The sequence below is a fragment of the Colius striatus genome, chromosome 7, assembly GCF_028858725.1.
Source record: "Colius striatus isolate bColStr4 chromosome 7, bColStr4.1.hap1, whole genome shotgun sequence".
Lineage (NCBI taxonomy): Eukaryota > Metazoa > Chordata > Aves > Coliiformes > Coliidae > Colius > Colius striatus.
Window position 1 is genome coordinate 24,772,529 of NC_084765.1, and position 23,238 is coordinate 24,795,766.

General features: G+C 40.1%; 2 protein-coding genes across 3 annotated transcripts in view; one reads left to right on the top strand and one right to left on the bottom strand.

Moving 5' to 3' along the window:
- SLTM (SAFB like transcription modulator) overlaps positions 1-5,591 on the bottom strand; it is a 28,311-nt gene extending 22,720 nt beyond the window's left edge. The window contains exons 1-2 of one of the 2 annotated variants that reach the window (XM_062000301.1): positions 5,034-5,591; positions 4,268-4,355 (exon numbers count right to left, since the gene is read on the bottom strand). In XM_062000301.1, the coding sequence (XP_061856285.1) occupies positions 4,268-4,355; positions 5,034-5,228 (283 nt within the window). In that variant the 5' untranslated portion in view covers positions 5,229-5,591. The remainder of the gene's footprint in view (positions 1-4,267; positions 4,356-5,033) is intronic. The other variant, XM_062000302.1, reaches the window with a different exon arrangement.
- A 9,521-nt stretch (positions 5,592-15,112) lies between these two features.
- RNF111 (ring finger protein 111) overlaps positions 15,113-23,238 on the top strand; it is a 53,335-nt gene continuing 45,209 nt past the window's right edge. Inside the window, exon 1 of the mRNA XM_062000303.1 lies at positions 15,113-15,256. The gene's annotated coding sequence lies outside the window, so the exon portion shown is untranslated. The remainder of the gene's footprint in view (positions 15,257-23,238) is intronic.

Consider the following 23,238-nt stretch of genomic DNA (forward strand, 5'->3'; position numbering starts at 1 on the left):
AGAAATCAAAATTACTTAGGCAATAGTACAAGCCAGCCACTTATCAGTTGTCAGCATTTGATTGATTGTCAAAATGGAAATTCAGTCAGAAACTAGAGGAGCACTTGAGACACAAAATAAGAAGTGTCTAAAGCCAGGGCTTTAGAAACTTGAAAAAGCAGCAAATAACATCTTTGCTCACTTTAGCTTAATCAATTTTAACCTCAAAGTATTAAAGTCTCTTCTTCATCCACACTGATTCCAAAACTTGGCAGAAAAGTAACTTTTGATCACCAAGTTATTATGTATCAATAAGCTACAATATTTTTGGCTGCAGGTACTTTCAAGGAATGTTCACATCATAATAATTTCAAATGTATTTTATATTAGCAGTAATTTCCTCTAGGGACAAGAATAAGCAGCATAATGCTCAGGCTTGAAGAAAAAAAACTCCACTTTTTCCCCAAACTGTCGTCTTTTTACAAAACTATAAATTTGTTCATAGCTACTAAATTCCAGCGCTTCATATATCTCACCGTTCAGCTTTCAAACTTTTAATTGGCAAAACTAACTGATCTCACCTATACAGCTCTTCCGATTAGCTGTTCTGCAGTATTCTGTTACCCTAAATATTTAATGAAATACGCTTTTGGAAAAAGTAGATTTTTACTAACTTTTGTGGTTTAACTGCATCTGGCAATTAAGCACCACACAGCCACTTGCTGTAGGATACGGGAGAAAATCGAGAGGGGGGGGAAAAAAATTAGCAGAACTCATTGGTTGAGGTAAAGACAGATTAATAGGTACAGCAAAAGCTGCACAGGCAAAGAAAAACAAGGCATTCACCACTTTTCATCAGCAAGCAGATGTTCATCTCTCTCCAGGAAAGCAGGGCTTCATCACATGTAATGTTTACTTGCGAAGACAAATTCCACCACTCCAAACATTCCCCCAGTTTAGATCCTGAGTATGATGTTCCATGGTACGGAACAGCCCTTTGGCTAGTTCGGGTCAGCTGTCCTGGCCATGCTCCCTTCCCAGCTCCCACTGCACCCCCAGCCTGTTCACTGGCAGGGCAGTGTGATGAACAGAAGAGGCCTTGTTGCTGTGCAAGCACTGCTCAGCAAAAACCAAAGCTCTCCTGCGTTACTTACACTGTTTTCAGCACAAATCCAAAACATAGCCCTGTTTTGGCTACTAGGAAGATAAATTACTCTATGCCAGACAAAACCAGGACACTAACTTTGCATACACGACTGATGAAGGATTCTTTTTGCATTACAGAATCCTTCTGCAAACATTACTTAAATTGTGAGGCAAAATCCTCCAATTATACACTTTCCCAATGAATATCCACGTACCTCCCTCTGTAGTATTTCAATTTTGGACAAGTCAGTAAATGCTCTATTTTAAATATTATTATTTTTTCATCCTATGTCTTATGCTGCAGAACTTCGTATGGGACAGTGGTGAGGTGCTATTTGAGACAAAGAAGGTCTATATTCATATCAGATTAGTCAAGGTCCTATTCTTCTGCTCCCAGTGTTTTGCAAATGTTTATTTCCTAAGTCACAGCAAGCTTGCTTTCTATCATTATTGTCAAAAGCTTGTCATAGTCCAATAAAAAGCTGCAGTATATACTCAGTTGATAAATCAATTTATCTGGCCTTTACAAAACCCTGTTCTACAGAAGTATATCTCCCTCTTAGCCTCATTCCTATTTTTGACTTTTGGACAGGTACACAAAAACAAAGCAACAAGAAGGAAAACAAGTATGTCACTTCCACACATAGAGACACTATTCCTCTCCTAATTCAGTCTGTGTCAATATTCCAGACCAACTTTTTCTGACAGCGCTAGGGAACTGGACATCTCGCTTTTTTGACAGACTTTAAGAGCTGCAGTACAACTGGCTACAGAACACATTCAGATCTACAACAGTTTGTGAGGGGTTTTTTTTGGAAGAGAAATCTCCTTCCCATTCATCTTTCTGGCTGCTATGATGGAGGTTTATGCATTGTTTGCACTCCCTGGCCTTTTCTGAGGCTTTATTTTCTTTGCAAACATGTATCTAACATTCCTGCTCTCTTTTGTACAGCAACAATAGCATGGAGGAAAAAACACTATAGGATTAGCAGGGCTGTTAATTTTACCAATGGACAACAGTAGAATAATTAAAGACCCATTAGTATTTGAGGGGGAGGCCAAGCATTAGCAAAAGGCCTAGAGCAAACTGTCACCAAAATCGGTAAAGGAGGCAACACTATTCTTAATACGTACAAGCACAAGGAGGATAAAGAGAGTTAGAAGAAAATTCAGCCCTACTGTATCCAGCTGATGGATGTGCATCTCCCACATGCCTTTGAAAGTTTTCCAGTGATAGATCAGAGAATGGACTTCTGAAGCACTAGATTTCCAAGTTTTGTAGGATGTTTTCTGGTTACTAGTAACATATTTCAGCAGAATGCACCAGAGAGAGGGATAACGATACAATCAGCAGTTAACACATACAAGGAATAGTTAAAGAGAAAGAACATACTTTTTCTTAGTGTTGAAGTAAACCAGTAAGACCAAAAAAAAATTTTTTTCCTAGACAAGTTATGTATTTTGCCTTGTTCCACACTTGAAGATCAATACAGCATCAATCTCCCATGTTTTTGCCACAAAATTTTGGATTACAAAAGTCTTACAAGCAAAAGTAACAAGAAAAACCCCTCAAGGCTGCAAAGTGCATGGATAAGAACACCAAGATCATATTTTACTTTGAGGTTTACCAAGAATATAGATGTCATATGTCTTAGAATTCAATTCCACAAAAGAAGTGGCAGGGAACAGCTACTGCAGCCCTGCCTCAGGCTGTAGAATCACAGGCAGAATCAAAATAGTGTAGCTAAGTAAGAAGCTGCTTCAAGACCATTATGCATATCATAACATTAGTTTGGAGAACAGCAGGATGAAAAGCAGCAGATAACAGAAGCGTTCATCACAACAGAACACACCGCCATTCAGACTTCTACATCAAAAATGGTGCAAGCTTTTCCTTATTTACCCTCCATGTAGTTTTCTTAAGCATCTGTGACCTTTCCCAAGTAGGGAAACAGAGTAATGTCACCGAAGAAAACAAAACCTTATTGTGAAACAGTTTATTTCCTTTCACTTTTCTAGCGTGTCAAAAGTACAGGTTAAGTTACTCAAACTTTCTAAGGCGATAGATTTTATTCTTAAATTCCTCATTCACAGCACCAGACAAAAAGCATGAACAACCACTTCCCCCACAAAACTCAGATTAAGACAAGTGACAGTGGTACGATTGATGATTTCCAAAACAGACTCTATGGCACATGTTACGTTAAATGAAGACTGCTATGCATAAAACAGACGTTTTCTTTCCCAGTGTTATTTGGTTGTGGATGCTCCCAGAACAAGAGAAAACAGAAAGTCAAACAAAAATCCCCCAGAATCAAACTCAGAAAACAGTATTTAAATACTTCTGCAAAACAAAACAGAATTCACACAATTGCTGCCAAACAGATCAGTATAGATTCTAAATGATTATTTTTCACAACAGAGAAACTAAAATCTGTTAAACAGCTTGCAGAGAGTCTTCAGAGCCCATTCAGGAAATATGTATTTATAAATCCTGCCTTCAGTAAAAAGTATGTTAATAAGCCCATGCAACACAGTCCTCCTCAGGTAGTGACTCCCTATCACATACTATCACATACTCATTACTAGCCAATCTAGGTCCAAGAACCTTCTCATGGATAAATAACCTCTTAGTTCTTCCTTTGCCGTTGCACAGCTAATCTTGGACATCACAGAAATAACCATGCCCAGAGCAATTTCTATACTCACTTTGCACCTGTAATACTCCATGTTCAGGAAGATCTCTGTTACGACAGCATAGTCCAAAAGTCTCACAGATCACCTACACAGCCTCAGCACACACAGTGCAAGTCTCCAGGCTCTGAAGGCACTACAGTCACTACCTCATAATGTATCTTAATCCATCCACTTTCCATATATACCCACCATGCCTATACAGCCACTACCTGGTAATGTGTCTTAACCCATCCACTTTTCATATATATACAGCATCCCTATACATTGCCTACATTTGCTGACTGTAAACAGAGCAGTAAAGCAAAGGATGTTTTGTATGATAGAAATCAAACAGTAAAGTCATAACTCTTTCCAAACTACAGGCCATAGTTCTACACTTCTTATTTGAGGTGATATATGCAAAAAAAACTACTCAGAAATATAATGTACATCAACAGATCTTAACCTTTGCCTTTAGCTGGTTTCTTGGTGGGTGTGTCAGCCGAAACAGTTATTTCAATATTATCTGGATCACCTCCTTCCTCTTCAATAGCCTAAATGAGACCAAAAAAAGGGACTTCAGTGGCAAGTTGGGGAATTCAACAAAAATCAGCAAGATAAACAATCCATCTCAAAAATATTTTATAAAATACTTGCACTTAAACTTTCCAATTAAAAGCTAGAGGAGAACGAGGGAACTCTAACGATAGTAGCACAAGTTTAAGCTGTTAAAATGACATCGTCAAAGTACAGCTTATCAAGGATCAGCACATTTCTCTTTGGACACATAACATTAGAAGGCCACTACGAAGTTAAGGGCAGCACAAAAACAGGTGGGAGGGAAGCACAGAAACCCTACAGCCACAATCCGCCCCGAGGCTCTCTCGCGGTCGCCCGACGAGCTCCAGCGCCTGGGGCAGCGGGCGGGCCACAAGGCCGCAGGGCGAGCTCCGCCAGCCGGCCCGGGTCCTGCCAGCTGGGACAGCGAGCCCGGCCCGGCCGCCGCCTCCCACTCCGGCTGCAGAGAGGGGCGTGCCGCCCTGCCGCGGCTGCCCGCTCACGGCAGACCCTCGTCCCGGCACCGGCACAGGGAGAGGTCCCGCCTCTCACACCGGGGGCAGCCGGCAGGGCCGCGAGGGCCCCGCCCCCGGGCAGCTAGCTGCGGCAGGCCGGGCCCTTGGCAGAGTCAGGCCCGGTCTGGCCAGTCCACGCGGCCTGTGCCGGTCTCTCACCTGCTTGAGGCGGGAGATGAGCACCGTCTTCACCCCGGTGATGTCCAGGTTGCGCCGCTTCAGTTCAGACTTGAGATCGATGACCCGCAGGTCGGTGATCTTCTTGCTCTCCGTAGGAGGCAGCGCCACCGCCGCCGGGGTAGTGGGTACCGCAGGAGCCCCCGCGGCGGCGGGAGATGAGGCGGCGGCGGCCATTTTAGAGCGACTGAGCGCGGCAGCTGCACGCACAATGAAACCCCCCCGCCTGGCCGGGCCGCCGAATACCCGGATGGAGGCCGCGGCCGACCTGGAGGCGCGGCGCAAGCGCGCTGCGGCTCACCTGGCCCCGGGACCTCCTTGCGCCGCGAGAGGTTGGCGGCGGGCGGGCCGGGAGGGAGGGGTGTGTGGGGCTGTGTTTTGGCCCCGCGAAGCCCGCCCAGAAAGGACGGGCCAGGGCTCGGCACGGCTCGGGGCTGGGCTCTGTCTTCTGCAGGGAGCGGCGCCGAGAGCCATGAGGTGCCCCGGGGCGGTGCGGGCGGTGGGGCCGGGCCTGGCCGGGCCTGGCCTGGCCTGGTCTGGCGGAAGGCGTAGGGCGTAGGGCTGCGAGCCTGCGCTGAGGCGGGGAGGTGTCACCGGCCCGAGGAGGCACCACACTAACCGTGGTTGTGCGGACTTCGCTTCTTTCTCCCGAGATCTCGTTTAAAGGCTTTGTCCTTGTGTACTTGTGGCCCTGTTCAGCTAAAAATAACGTTTGATGTGTGGCGATCGCACGCGTCTGAGCGCAGCCGTGTCGTGAGTTTGATCAAGTACGAGCAGTGTAAGATTCCCATCAGAGCTGCAGCTGAGCTCGGAGCAGCCGCTCGGTGCCCCTGGCAGCGCCGAGGGGTGGGGATGTGGTCTCCCAGGGCGGAAACCTGCTGCAGGTTTCCTGGGGGTTTTTTTTGGTGCGTTTTTTAAAAGTTTTGCTTGCTGAGGCACATCTACTTATTTGCGCTTTTGGTTTGTTAGCTCTCGCAATTAAGTGTTTGTTGGATTCGCTTTGGAATAATGCTTTGGCCATTTTTTTCTATTACTTCTTCTAAATAAAAGCAAAATATTTATTTATGTGTTCTTGGTGCTTCTCCGCTTTAAAAGATTGGATTGTACCTTCTTGTATGCTCAAGCCACTGACTTCCCAAAGTTTAGGAAATATACTTAAATATTGATGCTGATTTTGACGGTCCTACTCAGGTGAAATAGTAGTTCCTTGAAACTGTAGCTCCATTTTTTTTTAAAGATTAGAGGAATATCAGTCAAGGGAGAAGTAGAGCTATTTGTGTAAGGGTTTTTTTATGGGAAGTGTTCTGGAAGTACAGTACTAATATTTGTAATTGTTAAGAACTTATTATATATTAGGCTGTATTTGTACCAAGTAATGGAAGGTGTTACCTCTTTGCTACAAATTAATTCAGTTTCTCTAGGGAACATTTTAAGCGATTTTTGTCAATATTAGATGTTATTAAGACGTAAGAGGAGGCAGAATCTTTGAATTGAAGCACGTCTAAGCCAATCTGAATCACAACAATCCTCTTGTTCTGTCTCTTCATTCGGAAATTGTAGTTTGATCAAAATGAATGAGGGTTAATTTTATTTAATACATCTGGGTTATAACCTTTTTGAGCAAGCTGAATTCTGAATCCTACAAAAATTTGCAACCTCATCCTCTTCTTCTTTTTGAAATGCATGTAATTGCATGTATGTCTTAGACATACAATGCTACTGTTGCACTTGGTACCAAAATGTTATTAAAATAGAAGTCTTAAATGTGTGAATACGTGTTCTTGCTATGCTGTCATCTGCGATACATTTGTATTAACATCAAATACATTAAGATTGACTTTGAGGTTAATAAATTAGTGCTTTAGCTTGACTGATTTTTGTAAGTGTATAGCATTTAAACAGCACATTTAAAAAGTACTAAACATTGATTTGCATAGTATTTTGAGTTCAGCAGTGCCTCAAAGTCTCTGTGAGGGCTATCAGGTCTACTGTGGTAAACTCTTGTACAAATACACATAAACCAAATTGGTTAGGTTGTAGTGTTGGTGAAGATGAGTTTATTGTGTCTGATTTCAGGAAAGATGAGAAGGCTAACAAATGAAACAGTCACAGCTGTTTTTACAGGGGTTGTTTGAATTGCCTAAACCTCACTGCTTGTTGGTTGGTGTCATGTAGATGTTAAAACTGTTAGGCCTAACTCATCCACCAAATCCAACCAACAGAGCCAGAAGTGACCTTAAGATGTGTTCTCAGTCATCCTCCTGCCTAAAGGCACAATAAGCAATTATGAAAAAAACCTTGATGGATGTTTGCCTAACCTGTTCTTAAGGTGTTAAACACAGATTCCACTCATTCCTCAGGCAGTCTAGTCTAGTCCTGCCTTTTTCAAATGTGTAGATTAAATCCCTTTTGCTGCAATTCAGTCTCGTATTCAAAATGAATATAAAGTACAGTTTTAATTTCCCTTTTTACACCATCCTTTTACATAAACTAAGACTTACTATATTTTGTCTTTTTTATTTTTATTATTACAAGCATGGATTACTTCCCTCTTTTCATCAGAATTCTGAAAAATGTGACCTTTTATTGTTGCACCTCTCCAGCTCCCGTCCAATCTTTCACAACTTCTTGGAAGTTATCTTGGTAACAGCACTCACGGTTGTATCTCTGAGTAGGTTGTAGGCCTTTTTCGGCCTCCTGAACTTTCTGGCATGTTCTGCGTGTTATCCACTTTGCCTGTCAGTTTGCTTTCTGCAAGTTTATTACACTATCTCTTTTCTGTGCAGTTCCTCAGTGCAGAACTTTGCACTTTTATTTATTGAATTTCCTCCTGACTGCAATGATTTCTGAGTCTAGTCTTGACTTCTGCTTTCTTTTTTTAGTACCTCTCAATCTGATGTCAGCTGTAGGTTTATAGGCGTAATATCTAAACCTTTTCCCAAAGATATTACAATATTGAAGGATATGAGGAGTTCCATTTGTTATATATATACAGAAGGTTGATAGTCAACAAATAGTAGTGATCCTCTGAGTACAACCAGCTTTGCACCAGGTTTTGTAGTTTATGTCCAGATAAAATTTCTATATCTTCCTTATGAAAATGTCAATGGAACAGAATGTCAAAAGCCTTGCTAAAGTGAAGATCTTCAGTTTATTCATATTCTGGGAATCATGACTGGAAATTAAGTTGGTTTGGTAGATTGTCATCAGCAGTCATGGTGATTGTTATTTATCACCTCATTATTTTCCAAATCTCTACAAATCTCTTCTAGTCTCTTGAAACTACTAGTTTTCAAAGAGAAGACTTTTAACCATTATATTCTGAAATTTATGGTAAATTTTTGTTAGGAAATGGTAATAGACTTTCAAAGAGGAGAAATGTTTGAGACAGATTTTCATAGTTCATCAACAGCAAAGACATCATTCCAAAACCACTCCTATACATACTTTGGTTTGTATATGGGACCACTAAAATTTGTGAATGTCCTTAGATTGTTAATTTTTTTCCCAGGCTCTATACCTTTGGGGTTTTTCTGCATAGAAGATTCATCAGTGCTGATGACTCTTTTGCCAACATCACACTAAAGCATAATGGAGAACTAAGTGCTTGCTATTTCATCCTTTACAGCTCACTGCAGTTGATAAACACTGTGCAGTTTCAACATGATTGGTGTATGTTTTAAACATGCAGTGATAGTCAATGTTTTTAAAACACAGAGAAGTCGTTTTTTGCCTTGTTATTGTTATAAGGAAGCCTCCTGGCTAGGGTATTCACCTAGTGTTGAACAAGCTGTCCCAGTTTTATCCGCCTCACACAGCCACACATTTTTTTCCGTATCGCTTTGTAAAAAGCCTTAGAAAAAGGGATGTTGGTTTAAGGAAAGGGGAGGGGTTGGGGGTGCTGGAATGTCACCTCCAGATAAACTAGCTACACCTAAACAGGATCCAGTCTCATTTGAAACATTGTTCTTCCATGTGTTTTTTATCAGCAAAGCTATATGCAGTTATCTTCTTGACATATTGGTTGTTTAAAAACTGATTTTTGCAGTGATTTTTCACTGATTTTTCACTCTAAGTTTTTGTTTGTTTACTTCAGAAATTCAAGTTTCTAGTACAGTATTTTGGATTCTACTTTGGCTACTGACTACAGCAAAGCTAGTTATTACAGCAGTAAATGATGCAATGACTCAGTTCCTTTTTGAATATTCCCCTTTTTTAAAAAGAGTGAGACACAGGGCTGATGCTAGATTAACTGAAAACAGGAAGAGTCCTTTTTACTTTGCAAGGTACCTAGTCTTGTCCCAGTTCTCATGTTACAGTGACTGGCTACTACAATGTGAAACTCTGCTTTTAGTAATTCCTCGTATCAGTCTGACTATAGTCAAACCTTTAACCAAGCTTACAGTTAAAAATTATTAGCTGGTATGTTTCTTGCACCATTTTTGCTCTACAGACAAAGCAAGAATTAATAATTTGAGATATGATTCAGTGGATGCCTGACAATAGATATGTTTTGAGATGAATAATCACTAATAATTTATTATGCATTACTGCTATAAAAATACTCTTTCCTCTGATCTATTATTGATGTACTATACGATGAGAAGTCAGAAGGAAGTTGTAGAAATGGCTTTCTGATCTCTAGCTCATTATGATTCTTTTACAGAACAGCTAAGAGAAGAAACATGGTCTACCTGTAAATCCAAGACAAGAATTTTCCTTTATTTTACTACTGAAAGTATATGTATATGCTAGGAAATGGCTATTGAATTTCCCAATGTAAAAATCAGATTAATAAATGCAGGATGCTTTTGTTTGTTTTAAACCTAATTGCCCTGAAAAAAACCCCGCTGATTCATCATTAAACACCAAAAAAATTATGTTTGGCCTCATTGTTGTACAATCACTGAGAGATTATAAAGAAATATCTCGTGATCTGTGAACAGGTTAGTGGCCTAATTTTTTTTTATAAGAAAGAGATACATTAACAATCCTGTCAACAAAGTAGCTACTTCTAAGTAATTATATATACCACACCTTAATTAAATGACAAATTAAATACTTAGAATATCTTAACTGCTTGAAACCTTAGTAGGGATTTGCATAATTTCTGAAGTAATGTGTTGTGAAAATTCTGGTTTTAACCTATCAAAGCCCTATCAGGCTGTATAATAGAAAATTAAATGAATGACCTTCTCTGGAGACATTAAAAACCCACCTGAATGAGTTCCTGTGTCACCTGCTCTGGCAGGGGGGTTGGACTAGATGATCTTTTGAGGTCACTTCCAGCCCTTGAGATTCTGTTATTCTGTGGCTATCCATGTTAAACCATGTCACTAGTGGATTATTTCAATATCTATATTTTACTTTAGTGCAAAGTATTTTTTTCTTACATATATTTTTAAACAGACTGTGTGTTTTTAAGATACACCCAAGTGGTGCATGCAATTTTCCAGAGCTTTTGAAAGCTCTTGCATCACAGAATGGTAGGGGTTGGAAGGGACCTCTGCAGATCTTCTAGTCCAGCCCCCTTGCTCAAGCAGGTCCACCTAAATCAGGTCACACAAGAATGCGTCCAGGTGGGTTTTGAAGACTTCCAGAGAAGGAGACTTCACACCCTCCCTGGGAAGCCTGTGCCAGGGCTCTATCACCCTCACAGCAAAGAAGTTTTTCCTTGTGTTTAAGTGGAACTTTTTGTGTTCCAGCTTTTGCCCATTACTCCTTGTTCTGTCACTGGACATTACAGAAAAAAGTGCCACCTCATCAAGGTGCTCTTGATGTGCACCTTTTAAATACATGTATCAATGTGGTCCCTTCCACATTAGAAAATTTCCTGTATTTATCATAATAAAATATCTAGCATATATAGCTGTTGAGTTTTATGTTTGATTCTGCAAATGTATCAATCTTTTCTTGTTTCCTATGAGCAATTTTTTGTAACACATCTTGCAGCATTCTTTATCTGTTCCCTGTTTTTTTCAGTTTTCACTGTTTTTCATCTGGACTGCTTGGAGGTGTGACAATTTGTATCACCTGAACATCAGTCCCACAGATTCTGTGATATTTTTCTCTACTGTCCTCACAACATACTGCCATGAGAGGCATTGCTGTTTATTAGTATTACTAGTAATTTTAGATTGACTTAACGCCTACATTTAAATATATGCATAATTATGGTACATTTAAAGTCTCCGTAACTACACATGATGTAAATGTCAAAGATGGGCTATTTCACCTGGATTAATACCCTAGCTGCAAGTGTTTTTGAGCTCTTCTAGCAGCAGTATTTGGGAGAGAAGACACAGACTCCTGTATATAAGCAGGAGATTTAAAGGTGAACACTATTCATACTGTCCTGGACTCTAGCAGGCTTGCAGTTAACAGAGCTCAGGGCAAAGAGATCTCTTCGTGAGAGCGGGCAGCTTGCATCTTGGCTACGGGCCCAGTGGAACTGCAGTCCAGAAGCTGGTGTTCACATCAGTAAAAAGCCTTCATTTGTGAGCAAGCGAACTGAAACAGCCCTCATGCATAGAGCTGTGTCCAGCTATGAAGCAGAGCTGCTGAAGGTACATCAGGATAGGGGTTAGCTTTGATTTTTGTCTCTGCCAAAAATGTGAAGTGCAGTCTCCTGCTGGTTGGTATATTTTGATCTTAGGTAAGATAGTGTCTTATCTTCAGTTTTTTTTCTTTAGTTCTGCCAGGCCCTGGAGTGCACACACAAATGGTTTTGTTTAGCTGCAGTTAAAAGAAGTTGAAGAGTTCAATATTAATTGGTGGCACCATAACCTGAAAGCTGTTTTGAAATTTGCATTAGAGATTTAGAATGAATCAGTTCAACCTTTTGGTTTCCAATAGCTAAGAAGCGTGAAAGGGAGAATCTTTGTTTTTGTCCATGGATCAGTAAGATATTTTCAAGACAATCATCTTTGTGAAGTTGTAAAGTAATGGCAAAAGTAATTTTAATAAATATATCAAAGGTCTCAGAAGTAAAAAGATTTTTTAACAACCTATTTAAAAATAATGATGAATAATTCTGGGCATTGAAATGCATATTTTCCATCACTTTTCTTTTAAAGTTATGTTAATAATGAGTCAAAAATTGACACTGTTTTCTATCAAGTGTTCATTTAAGGGTGAACTGGCCCACTAGTAGGTGCTAGTCACTTGGTAGCCCGTAGTGAAACAGGAATTAGGAAATCATAGCTAATAAAAAGCCTGTGATTTCTGGCTTTATTTTGGTTTACCCCCTGAAGAAAAAATTACCAAATCATATACACATAATGCATTTACAGATCATCTGGCCATTCTGACTTTGCACTGGGAGAATAATCAAGACAATTTAGCCTTACTCTGCATTGCTTCTTAATTTGTGAACTGAAATTTCTAGCTATTCTGTAGCCCCTTGTTTTTTGTTTTTGAAATGGCCCTTGCGTGTCTTTGCATAGCAACTGTGTACATTTTATCTGCCAAAACCTACTTTTCTGTCATCTTTGGCTTCTGTGTTCAAAACGATTTTTAGAGTAAATAGGTAAATATGTAACTAGTTGGTGTATTTGTATTAGCCTTTGATCATCTTATAGAGAACATGTCTCATTTCTTAAGGTAATCCACCCAAATTTCATTAGATTGCTCTCATATGTGCTATGTTCCATTGAATGTCCTGTTAAGAGATGTCTTGTTTTTATATATATAACAAATAAAGTAGTTGTAAGATGGCATCTGGAATAGTTTTTACAATAGCATTGGAACATCTCTGTCTAAAAAATGCTTTGACCAAAATATTGTACAGACATGTTTGCTCTTTTCATGTCTGCATTATATTGTTGACTGTTACGAATTTTATTGATTACATAGTTTATTGAAGTTCTCATTCTACTGCTTCCTACCTAACAAATACTCAATATCTACCAAAACCTTTTGTCAGTAATATTCAAGTGTATGTTCTGTATATTTTCACATTTTCACCTTGCTTCTATTTGTCTGGTCTCCAGGATCATTCAGTTCTTAACATGTATTGTCTCGAGGTTTGCATTTGTTTTTTTTTTCCCCTGACAATTTTTGTTAAAGTATTTCAACTTTAGTTCAAGACCTTAATGAGAAAATATTATTATTGCTTACACAATCAAGCCATTACTGAGCTCCATCAAATGTGATACAACCTTCTTTCCACTGTTGCTATCTCCTGTTGAGTGTTTCAGTCATGTTTCTAGTTTTGAGACTACTCCTCATTCTCCTCAGTTTCAGTGGTTATTTCATATGTGGCCCACTGTCATAGTTTACTCAAGCTTGGTTGAAATGTGACATACTACATATCCTTGATTTAAAAAAAACAAGCCCCAAACACACAGCAAAAAAACCCTGTGTAGAAAGAGGTGGGAATTTAATGCAGATGACCTATATTTTTGTCTCTATTGAAAACTGAAATGAGTTGGTTTTTGGTTCTGGAACCACATGAAATCACCTGTGATCCTTTTTTCCACCTTCACTGAATGGGTGTCTCGCCTTTTACTATGCTCCCACATTACATGTAAAGCTGTAAAATCTTGTTTATTTTCACGTTGTTTACACAGTCTAGCACATTTTGCACCTTGTTGCTATACTTTCTAATGTGTATTTGGCTATTCCTTTGTTTTGTAATCTTTTTTTCCTGCTTTAGAAATGTATCTTCTTTTGAGGTAGGCACTTATTGAAATAGAGTCTTTCCTTAAAGCTTTTTTTCCTCCTTTGAGAAACTATTTCCATGCTGTTTTATCCACTTCTGCTTTAAGGAAATTCCACTCAGAAACTCATTCAATTAGTACTCTCAAAATGCATTTTTTCCCTTAATGCATTTTTGATGATGCATGAAGGGTTGGTCAGCTCCACCAAAACACGTAAGAACTCTTGTGTACTGGTGACTGTGGTGGTAGTGCATTTTGAGTAAGATCTTTAACTACTTGTAGCTCAGAGTGCACCTTTCTGCCTCAAAATCTTGGGTCACTGACAGTACACAGACCTTTTCTGTGTTTTAAGCTCGAAGTGTTTTGAATGTGTAGACAAATGTTGATGAAAGGTCTTCTCTGGTAGAAAGGTATCATGGCCTTTGGCAGACTTGTACAGGTACGAAGTTAACAGACTTCCTGTTAGGTGAGAGACTTCACAAAGTTGTGATGCTGTGAAGTAGGTGTGAGACTTGGTCACGGTACAGAAGGCACGTGTGCCTCTGCTGGAGGCGTTCCTTACAAGGTGTATCGACATCACCAGTGTACTGAGTGGTGAATGGTGAGAGCAGGCAGGCTCACCTGTTCTTAAGTCAGTAAGTGCATTACTGCGGTAAATGCAAATTAAATCCCTGTTTCTAAAGAGAATAAATGCGATTTGTCTGCATTTCCTCGTAGCTGCACCTATCATTGGGCTGAGATGAAAGCAGTAGGATATGCTATGAACGCAGCTCTTGGAGCACCAGGTGTGGCAATGGTGAAGGGCCAGCGCTGGGGCAGAGGGCAGGCGGCCATGGCAGCCCAGGCAGCGCTGCAGAGAGACCTGGTAGCTCACGGCTCAACTGCGACGGCTTAGCCAGAGCTAGGCAGTCGTCAGACACCGCGGTGTAAAGGAAGAGACAGCTATGGGTAGAAAACGAATGCTTTTGTAAGGGATCGAGGAGAAATGCGGCACCTGCAGCAGCACCGCTGACCCCCGCGGGCGGCTGGCTGCGGCCAGGGCAGCGGCGGCTGCTTCCTGCCGTTCTGTCTCGGCTGCCTTCCCCGGCGTCCGCTCGGGCGGTCGCTGTCGCGCCGGGGCGGGCCGCGGGCTCGGGCACCTGAGGGCTCCGGGCGCCCTGCCGCGCGCCACCGCTTCCACCCAGCAGGGGGCGCGGCACCTGACGGGAGGAGGGGCACGAGCCGGCGCGGCTGCGCTTTGCGGACTGCTGTAAAGCAGCACCGAGTGTCGCGCTGCGGCTGGGGAGGGAGCGGCGGCAGCGGCGGGGGCTGCGCAACAACAAAACGTCGCCCGCCTCGCGGCGTGTCCCCGGGGCCCGGGCGGCCGCGGCCAGGCCGGGCGGCAGCGGCGCCGCGAGAGGCGGGCGGCGGCGCGGCGGCCTACCGCGCCGGGCCAGGCAGCGACGCGGGGTCCCTGCGGTGCCCGCCGCCGCCGCTTCCTCCCCTCCGGCCCTGAGCAGGGCACCGGCGGCACCCGGCTCTTCCCCCTCGGCGTCGCCGTCTCAGGTACGGGGGGCGGGTGGAGGCCGTGATGTGGCCTCGCATCCTGCGGGGCATTATCTGCCGGCGGGTGGGGCCTGCCGGGCCGAGAGGGGGGCAGTGGGCTCCCCTCTTCCCCAGCCCCGCCCCGCCGTGCCCCACAACAGTGGCGGCAGCTGTTACCGGCCCCCGGCGCGACGAGCCGCCCCTCTCGGGGGAGCAGGCCGGGGGGCCGCGGGGGTGGTGAAGCCGATCGGAACTTCACGGCGATTTTTGGAGATGGTTTGGGGTTTTTTGGTTTTTTTTTTTGTGTATGTGGGGGGTTCAGTGCCTCGTTGACGCACAAAGCGATATCCTCACTGTGGGAAGCCGCGACAGTAGGGTTTTGTCGCCTCGAAAATTTGTCACAATTTTTCCCTTACGGAAATGAGTTTTATTTGTGCGCATAACAGGGTTTATTATAACGTCATTTGTTTTGTTTGCAAAGTTGATATTCTGCTTCTTAACTCGTATTTTTTTAAAAAAATAACTGTCAGATGTGTTTTGCCTGATAAACAAGGAAGCAATTTTCATTCTGAAATATAGGCCAGGATCTTCAGAGGTATGTAAATTTGTAACTCATATTGAAATGGACAAGTGTTAAGGATTTATGTACTTTTAAAAATGTCTGTATTAGTGATTAGAGCTGAGTGTACATTTGTGGAGTTTTCGAGTTGAGTAAGCTCTTTAATGGCTTGAAATGGGTTTGTGAAATCATAAGTAAGGCTTGATTGCTTTATTTGACTAAATGAAATCCTTAATTCTTGATACTCCAAAAGAAGATGTAATACAGGAGGTAGGATCTTGCTGTAATAGGCCCGTTACTTCAGAAACAAGTATTTGACCAAAAATACAAGAATTGATAACTTGTCATGGACACCTAGGTAGCATTTATTATGGTGGTTTAACTATATTATAAATTAATAAAGGAAAACTAGGCTTTCAGATGGTGAAGTACAACCTTACATTGTCTTTGTTGTAACTAGTACAAACTTCAAAAGATAAATTCTGTATACTTAGGATTTAAGGAAAATTCATATTTGAATAATTGGAATATTATTTCATCTTAAAAACTTCTTATAGTTCAGATACCAACAGTCATTGCTGTCAAAGTAGTTTTCCATCACCTGAAATGTTAGTTCACCCTTCTGTTGGATAGAGATTACCTGAGGGGAAAAAAACCCACCAAAACAAACAAAAAAACCCCCACAAATAACTGAAAACCTGTTAGACAAGATTGTTGTTAATTCAGATTTGTGTTCTTGGTGATGTGCAAGAATTGATGGAGAAAAATGATCTTGGTTCATTTGATTAAGTGAACATCTGATCACTTGTCTCATGCTACAGTCCATAGTATAAAATAATTATTGAATTTGTAAGACAGGAAGGGCTGTATGAACATTTTCCATTTCATCTTAGTTTAACAAAAGTGTCTAAGACACTGTGTTTCCAGTTCTGAAACTCTTGAAGTCTCGCATATTTAAAAATCTGGTTTTTTATTGATGGTTGATGCTTTGGCAGCTACAGCTATGGTTGTGTCTAGTATTAGGAGCCTGGGAGTGAACAACAGCCCTTAGTATTCATGCATATTTCATCTATCCTTTCGAAGTCTGGATGGGAACATTCTGATTTTTCAGAAATGTCTTTTATGAAGCAGAGGCTTTTGTAAAAATGTGTTAAGAGTGCATCTTAATGTTTCTGTGACTTACACTTTAAATTAGTAACTTTTTTGACTTAGGTAACCAGATTAGTTCTGACAATTCTGTTTTTCAATGGAGATGGCCATGTGTGAATAAGATTTAGCTGACAGCAGTTACTGCATTTTTTCTAAGATGAAGAGTCTGTCATTTCATTTGTTCATATTTCCTCTAATAGCGAGGCCATTCTTTTGACAAGGTACAGATAATAGTGTGCTGCTCCCTAGCTGGTAAACTGTGAAGGCTTAGATGTCACACAGTTGAATATAAGGGGGAAAAAATTGTTAACAGGAGGATGAGATTATTTAATTCACATGTAAAAAATGAGCACAGTATAAAGATATGAATTTGCCATAGGTAGGTAATATATAAAGATTTCCCCACAGCTTTACTAATGTACAACCTCCTTTAGGTCAGTTTTATCACCAAATTTATAGTGCTTTAGCAGTTTGCCTGTCAATGAGGTTGAGAATAGAGTTGTAAATGTGTATATTGGGTATTGTCATATGGGACACACGTACAACATGAGGAAGAGGTAATTACTTCCAGTTGTAATCTCTTAACTTTTTCATTGTGAGAGTGATCAATGCTTCCACAGTGAGCTTACTGCAGATACATTTTGCATTTCTTTTGTTACACTAGTGAACTTTCTTCAGGTTTAGATGAGTGTTTTTCTTGGTAGACTGGTGTCAGGCCTAACCGAGACTCCTAATGGAGCAGAGGGGAGGGAGGAAAGGAGAATGTTTCTTTCACTAATCGAAATAAAAAAGATTATTTTGATAGTTTGTATCTTTTACACAGTTGATGCTATTTGGAAAAGTAATTATTTTGAATCAAAGTGATGTCTGTCTTCTTATTTACCAAGTGAAATTTGAGAAGGCTAGTTCATGACTTTACTGGCAAGAGACTTGGTTCTGTGTGTTTTTCTTGCTGGTTAAGTGCAGTCCCAATACTTGGCTTCATTCAAGCAAAATGTTTGCTTTTACCCACTGCCACTTTGCTCTACTGGGTAAAGACTGGAGAAGTCTGCTGTACTGTCCTTTCTCTTAAATTGGTACATCTATTTGGTACAGTGTCTAAAAAAAATCTACTTCTCACAGGTCTCCCGAAGAACAAAAAAACTGTTCTAATGGCTAATTTAATAATTCTTACTTGCAAGGTTCTTGTTAGCAGTTGTGATAAAGATTGTGTCTTTGCCTTTCAAAACTTTATCAAGAAATATTTGCAAAGTGACACTGAATTAAAAACGATTACACATCTCAAAGGTTAAAACTGTCAGACTAAAATGAGAATGAAATTGTGATTTTTCCTGACTGTGTAACTCAGGACTTCCTTAGCTGTCTCTGGAAACATAATTCCTAGTGAAGATCTAAAGCTCAAATAAAAAAAGTATAATTTGTCGTTCTCTTATAAAGCTACAACTCATTACTCCCAAGTTCATTGCTGTTGTGTTTGTCTTGGAGTTCGCTGAAGCCAAAACATTCCTGTTTGCCAAATCATGATGCTTATGTCTTAAATTCATGATTTACATCGTGTTAATGTAGCTAACTGAGTTTAAGCCTAGGAAAGAGCAAAGAAACGTCTAGACTGAAGAATGTGCTTGTGAGCACCATGTTTCTTAAATCCACCTGCTTGCATCCATTGTGCAAAGCCAAATAAACTCCTTGCCCAGGTTGGTATGTGCATGCTAATGCTTCACTGATGCTTGATTGATGCTAGGATTTCTGTGGGGGACCTATGGTCTTGGACTGATTGACAGTGTATTGCACCAGAACTAACTTCTTGTTTGTTGGACTCTATGCAGAATTGTGCTCAGCCTGCCAACTCATGTAGTTGAGGCACTTCGTTACGCATGCTCCATGCCTTCTGTCTATTCCAGCTGGAGCCAGGCCACAAATCTAGTCCTAGTGAAGAGCTTGTCTGTTTGTAGCTGTCCTGTGCTATATTCTGTTAGATGAGAGACACTTTCAGTAGTCTCTCCATAAGAACACATCAGTGGTAGATTTCAGAGGGGAATGGTAACATGGTGTAACAGAGGCATTCTGTAGCTATTCTATAGGTGGCCAGACGTTTGTATTGGGAGATAACTCAGCTGACTTATGCATTAAGAAACAAGCCTTGAAGGTCTCGGAGCAGTTTTTTTTTTTTTAGATCAAATTTAGACTGTTCTGGTCCAGAGGATGAATGCTGTTGGTTACAGTATTTTACAGTATAGTTACTGTGGTCTGACTTATCTTTCAGATGGCTTTGCAAAGGTTATTAAGAGCAGTACTGTACTTGAAATAACATTGTTTAAATTTAAAAGTAGAATTTCCAAGTCAGTTAAGGTTCCTAGAATTGGCCACAAGGAGTGGGTGAGCCTGCCTGCATTTCTGTGGCTCCTGTAACTGTAGCACTCCTCTGCAACGCACAAAAAAGCTCTTCTGTCTGGGCTTCATGTAAAAGAGTGTCTTTGGGAGATCATAGGCAGGAAGGAACCTGTCTTCAGAATGTTATCATGTATTTGGTAACTAACACTGCATGTTATTCTGAAATAGTGTACCTTTCTGAAGGGCAAAAGGTAAGTATTCTGTTCGGAGAATTCTCAGGTAATTTTGTTATTCAAAACCAGACTATCTGTCATCACTGTGGCTGTATTGAAGCAAACAAAGGAAACTGATAGTGGTTTATAATGGTATTTCATATGGTCCTGTGAATAAAGATGTGTTTGATGTCACATAATATGAAAGCAAGTGTAATAGGGTTTCAGATTACTTTCTGATTGTTGTAGTTTTATAAAGATGCATAAATCTTGAACTATCACTTGCCTTATTTTCTGTCAAAGATTAGAAGATCAATATATAGTATGCTAGAATTTAGTAGTTAAAACAAGCTTTAAAAAAGCAGTATTTGTCTCATGAAGTGGTGAAAATGACGAATGAACATGAGGAATGGTGCAATGAAGTTTGAAAATCTGATTGCACTTGTTTTGCTGATAGTGGAACAGAATATTTGTGTTGTAGAGGTTGTGCCTGCTTGATAGAAATGAAATTACTAGGACTTGACTATCTCTTCTAGGCTAAGTGCGTTTTGTTGGTTTTTTCTTTTCATGAACTGCTCAGTGAAGTTCTTTATTTTATTTGGAGCAGGGCATGGTAGCACTGAGATTCAGTCTTCATGGGATTGCATTGGGGGTGCAGCTTCTCAGATGGCTCCAAGTCCTCTGTAACCTCCACTGCATCAGGGTCATGCATGAATCAGTCTTGTTTGTCTGCCCTTGAGAAAGGGAAGTAGTAGTACTTGGGTTACCTCACTTTTGTTGAAGGTCTTGTGTTAATTTTTTAAGCTTTTTCATTATTCAGTTTCTTGCTGTCTTGATTTATCTGATGGAGGAGTCTTGCAGAAAGGAAATAAAATCGTCTTTTTAATGAGATGAAAGTAATACTTTTGGTGTTCCAAAATACAACTTGTGTAATACTTTCATTCATTGCTCCATTCTCTGAGCTCTTGGTAGCCATGTTTGCCAGTTCAAAAACACACTGTGGTAGGAACAGTATCTGTAAGATTTCTTTGTGCGTACCACACCTCAACAACGAGGCTTTCTCGTGAGGATAACAATATAAACAGTCTGTCAGAGTAAAATAACAGTAAAATCTGATAAAAGCTACGTATTAGGGAAGGGAATGAATTTTAAAAGGTAGTAGTGAGTTCAGTGAACGTATGCAAAGAAAATAATGAGAGTTAGGGTTAAGTAAAGGAATTACAAATGGAACTGATAGGCAAGAGGATATTTATGTTAGACTGATATCATCCTGTGTATGGACACTTGGGTTGAGTACATAAATGTTCTAAGGTAGCACAAAAATTTTGTGGAGATGGAGTTGTTGTCTTCTCTTTGAGATTATGGATGACAATGTGATCCACAAGCTCTTGGTATTTTAGAGAGTTCTCATATTAGGAAGAATTTTTGTGTGTAGTAGCCTCCAGTTGGGCTCAACCCAACTGGATACCCAAGTTGTCTGTAAGTGTACTTAGGATCTCAGTGGTGGAGAGTGCATCAAACATGGGGAAATTATTGTTTATAATGAGAGGAGCAGGAAATTGAAGATGAGGGAAAATGAGGAAATAGACTACTAACTGCTTTTCTGTTCTCTGCTTTTTGTTAAATTGGCTAGCAGATGTTTGGTGAATATTTGGCTAGCTAGGTTTAGATGTATGTATCCCATTAGCAGGACAGAGACCAGTAATTTGTGATTATATCAGAAGCATGTGCTTGAGATGGGCATTTTCTGCAAAATGGTTGGTCATATGTCTAAGTACTGTGTACTTAATGTAGCCAAGCTTGACAGAATTGATTAAGGTGCTTTTTGACATCTAAAAAAGAGATTGGTTCTTGATGGTGAAGGGAGTTGACTGTGTTTTAAAATGTAACTGCAAATACATTTTCAAAGTAATGATATATTAGGTTGCATGTATTCATCAACCAAGTTTCCACCAAAAAATTGAATTAATGTTGTGTATTGAACCATTTCATTGTTTCATAGTGCTTTATTGCTGTCAAAGTTTTTGATTACTAGTAATTGAATTAATTCTCAATGACAGAATACAACACTCCATTTTAAATATATTCTTCTTTCTTTATGTGATCATGAATTTGGCTGCTGTAAAGATCTTAAACTCTGAGCTTGTTTTTTGACTTTACAATTTTGAGGGACTTGTCCAGTTTGCTTGAGTTCTGTTGCACTGCTGTCTGTCTTAGTGTGATTAATATCAAAACTATTTAATTTGTGATGTGGATGGATAAAAGTCATGTGCAGTTTACTGTTCTAAATAGAGTCATGCTTTAGAGGGGAACTTAGAATAACTATTTATGGGTTTTGGGTAGCTGTCTTAACTACCCCATTTTTCCTCTTGAAGTCTTGATTCTAATAGGCAAATGTTTTGATTAAGAAGGAAGAATGTTAATGCTAATTGAACTTACTGCATCTTGTTGCTTTTTGAAAAACCTTCTGAGGATTACTTATAATTAGGGGGAGATTTTGTAGTATCTTCAAAATGTTTAAGAGCAGATGATCTCATTCTAATGAGTCCTAATTATTTGCATTTTTTTGTAGTCCCTCTTAAACTTTTGTGTTCTGTGTAAAAGCATTGGACATATATGTAGTATGGATATTTCATATGAGTAACCACTGAAAATATTTACAATTATTTCAAAGCTAGATAGTAAGCTCTTCTTCCAGCTTCTGCCTTTTCTTCAAAGGTTTGTAATAGTGTCTCTAAATAGCGATGGAATAGATTCTTTGTCATTGTTGACTAGCCATTGTGTAATTTTTAATTGGAAGCCAGCAGCTCTCCTTTAAGTAAGCAGTCCTTCAGGCTTTGTACTGGTTGGCAAAAATGGAGAGTTCTTGATTATCTAGTTGAATTACTGCCAACTTTTCCATGTTTGTAAGACTGCAAATGTATAAAATGTTTGAATCTGAGTTAAGTGGCCATTATATGTAGTCTGAATGTTGGAGTAAAAGTAAGCTAGTAAATAGCATTTCAAGTACATTGATTTTCACAAGATAGTGGTTTAGGATTTTTTTTCTCATCTTACCCTAGTTTGAAGTTTCTCAGAGTGTAAACTTTCTTGCTTTAATTTTTTGGCTGTAACTTAAATAGTTCTGTCTGTATTTCAGCACAATGGTCTCTGTACTGAAGTGAACAGGGCTTATACAAAGATAATCACATTCATAATGCTGAACTTTCACTGTTGGAGATTCCCACACTGGAGTTAAACAATAAAGGAGGAAAGGAAGGCACTCCAGTGAGTAGATTAAGCCCTTTATAAACTAGCCTTTAATGTGCTTACATAATGAGAAAACGTTCAGATTTTTCAGAACTAAATAAAATTATCCCCTTAATTTATCCTATTAAGAGGACAGGGAGTTGTTGTATATAGGCCGAACATATAGTATATGATGGCAGATTATGACTGTGTTGCAAATTATGACTGTGTATGACTATAACAAATGTTCTGAATAAATTCACTTTTTTGAGATTTTTCTAAAAAAAAATATTGTGCTTAAAATATGGAGTTACTAAAGGAGGTGGGACTGGCTTGCCCTTGGACTGTGGAAAAGACTGACTAGAGTAATCTGCATTTCTGTAAAATGGTGGTGAGTAAATAACAGACCAAAAATACTGTCTTAAAGATGACCATGTGAGGATGAAAAAAAGACTGCACTGCTTGTTCTTTGTGTGTAGATTTGAATTCTGAGTTACTATACTTGTTAGAAATTTTATGATTTC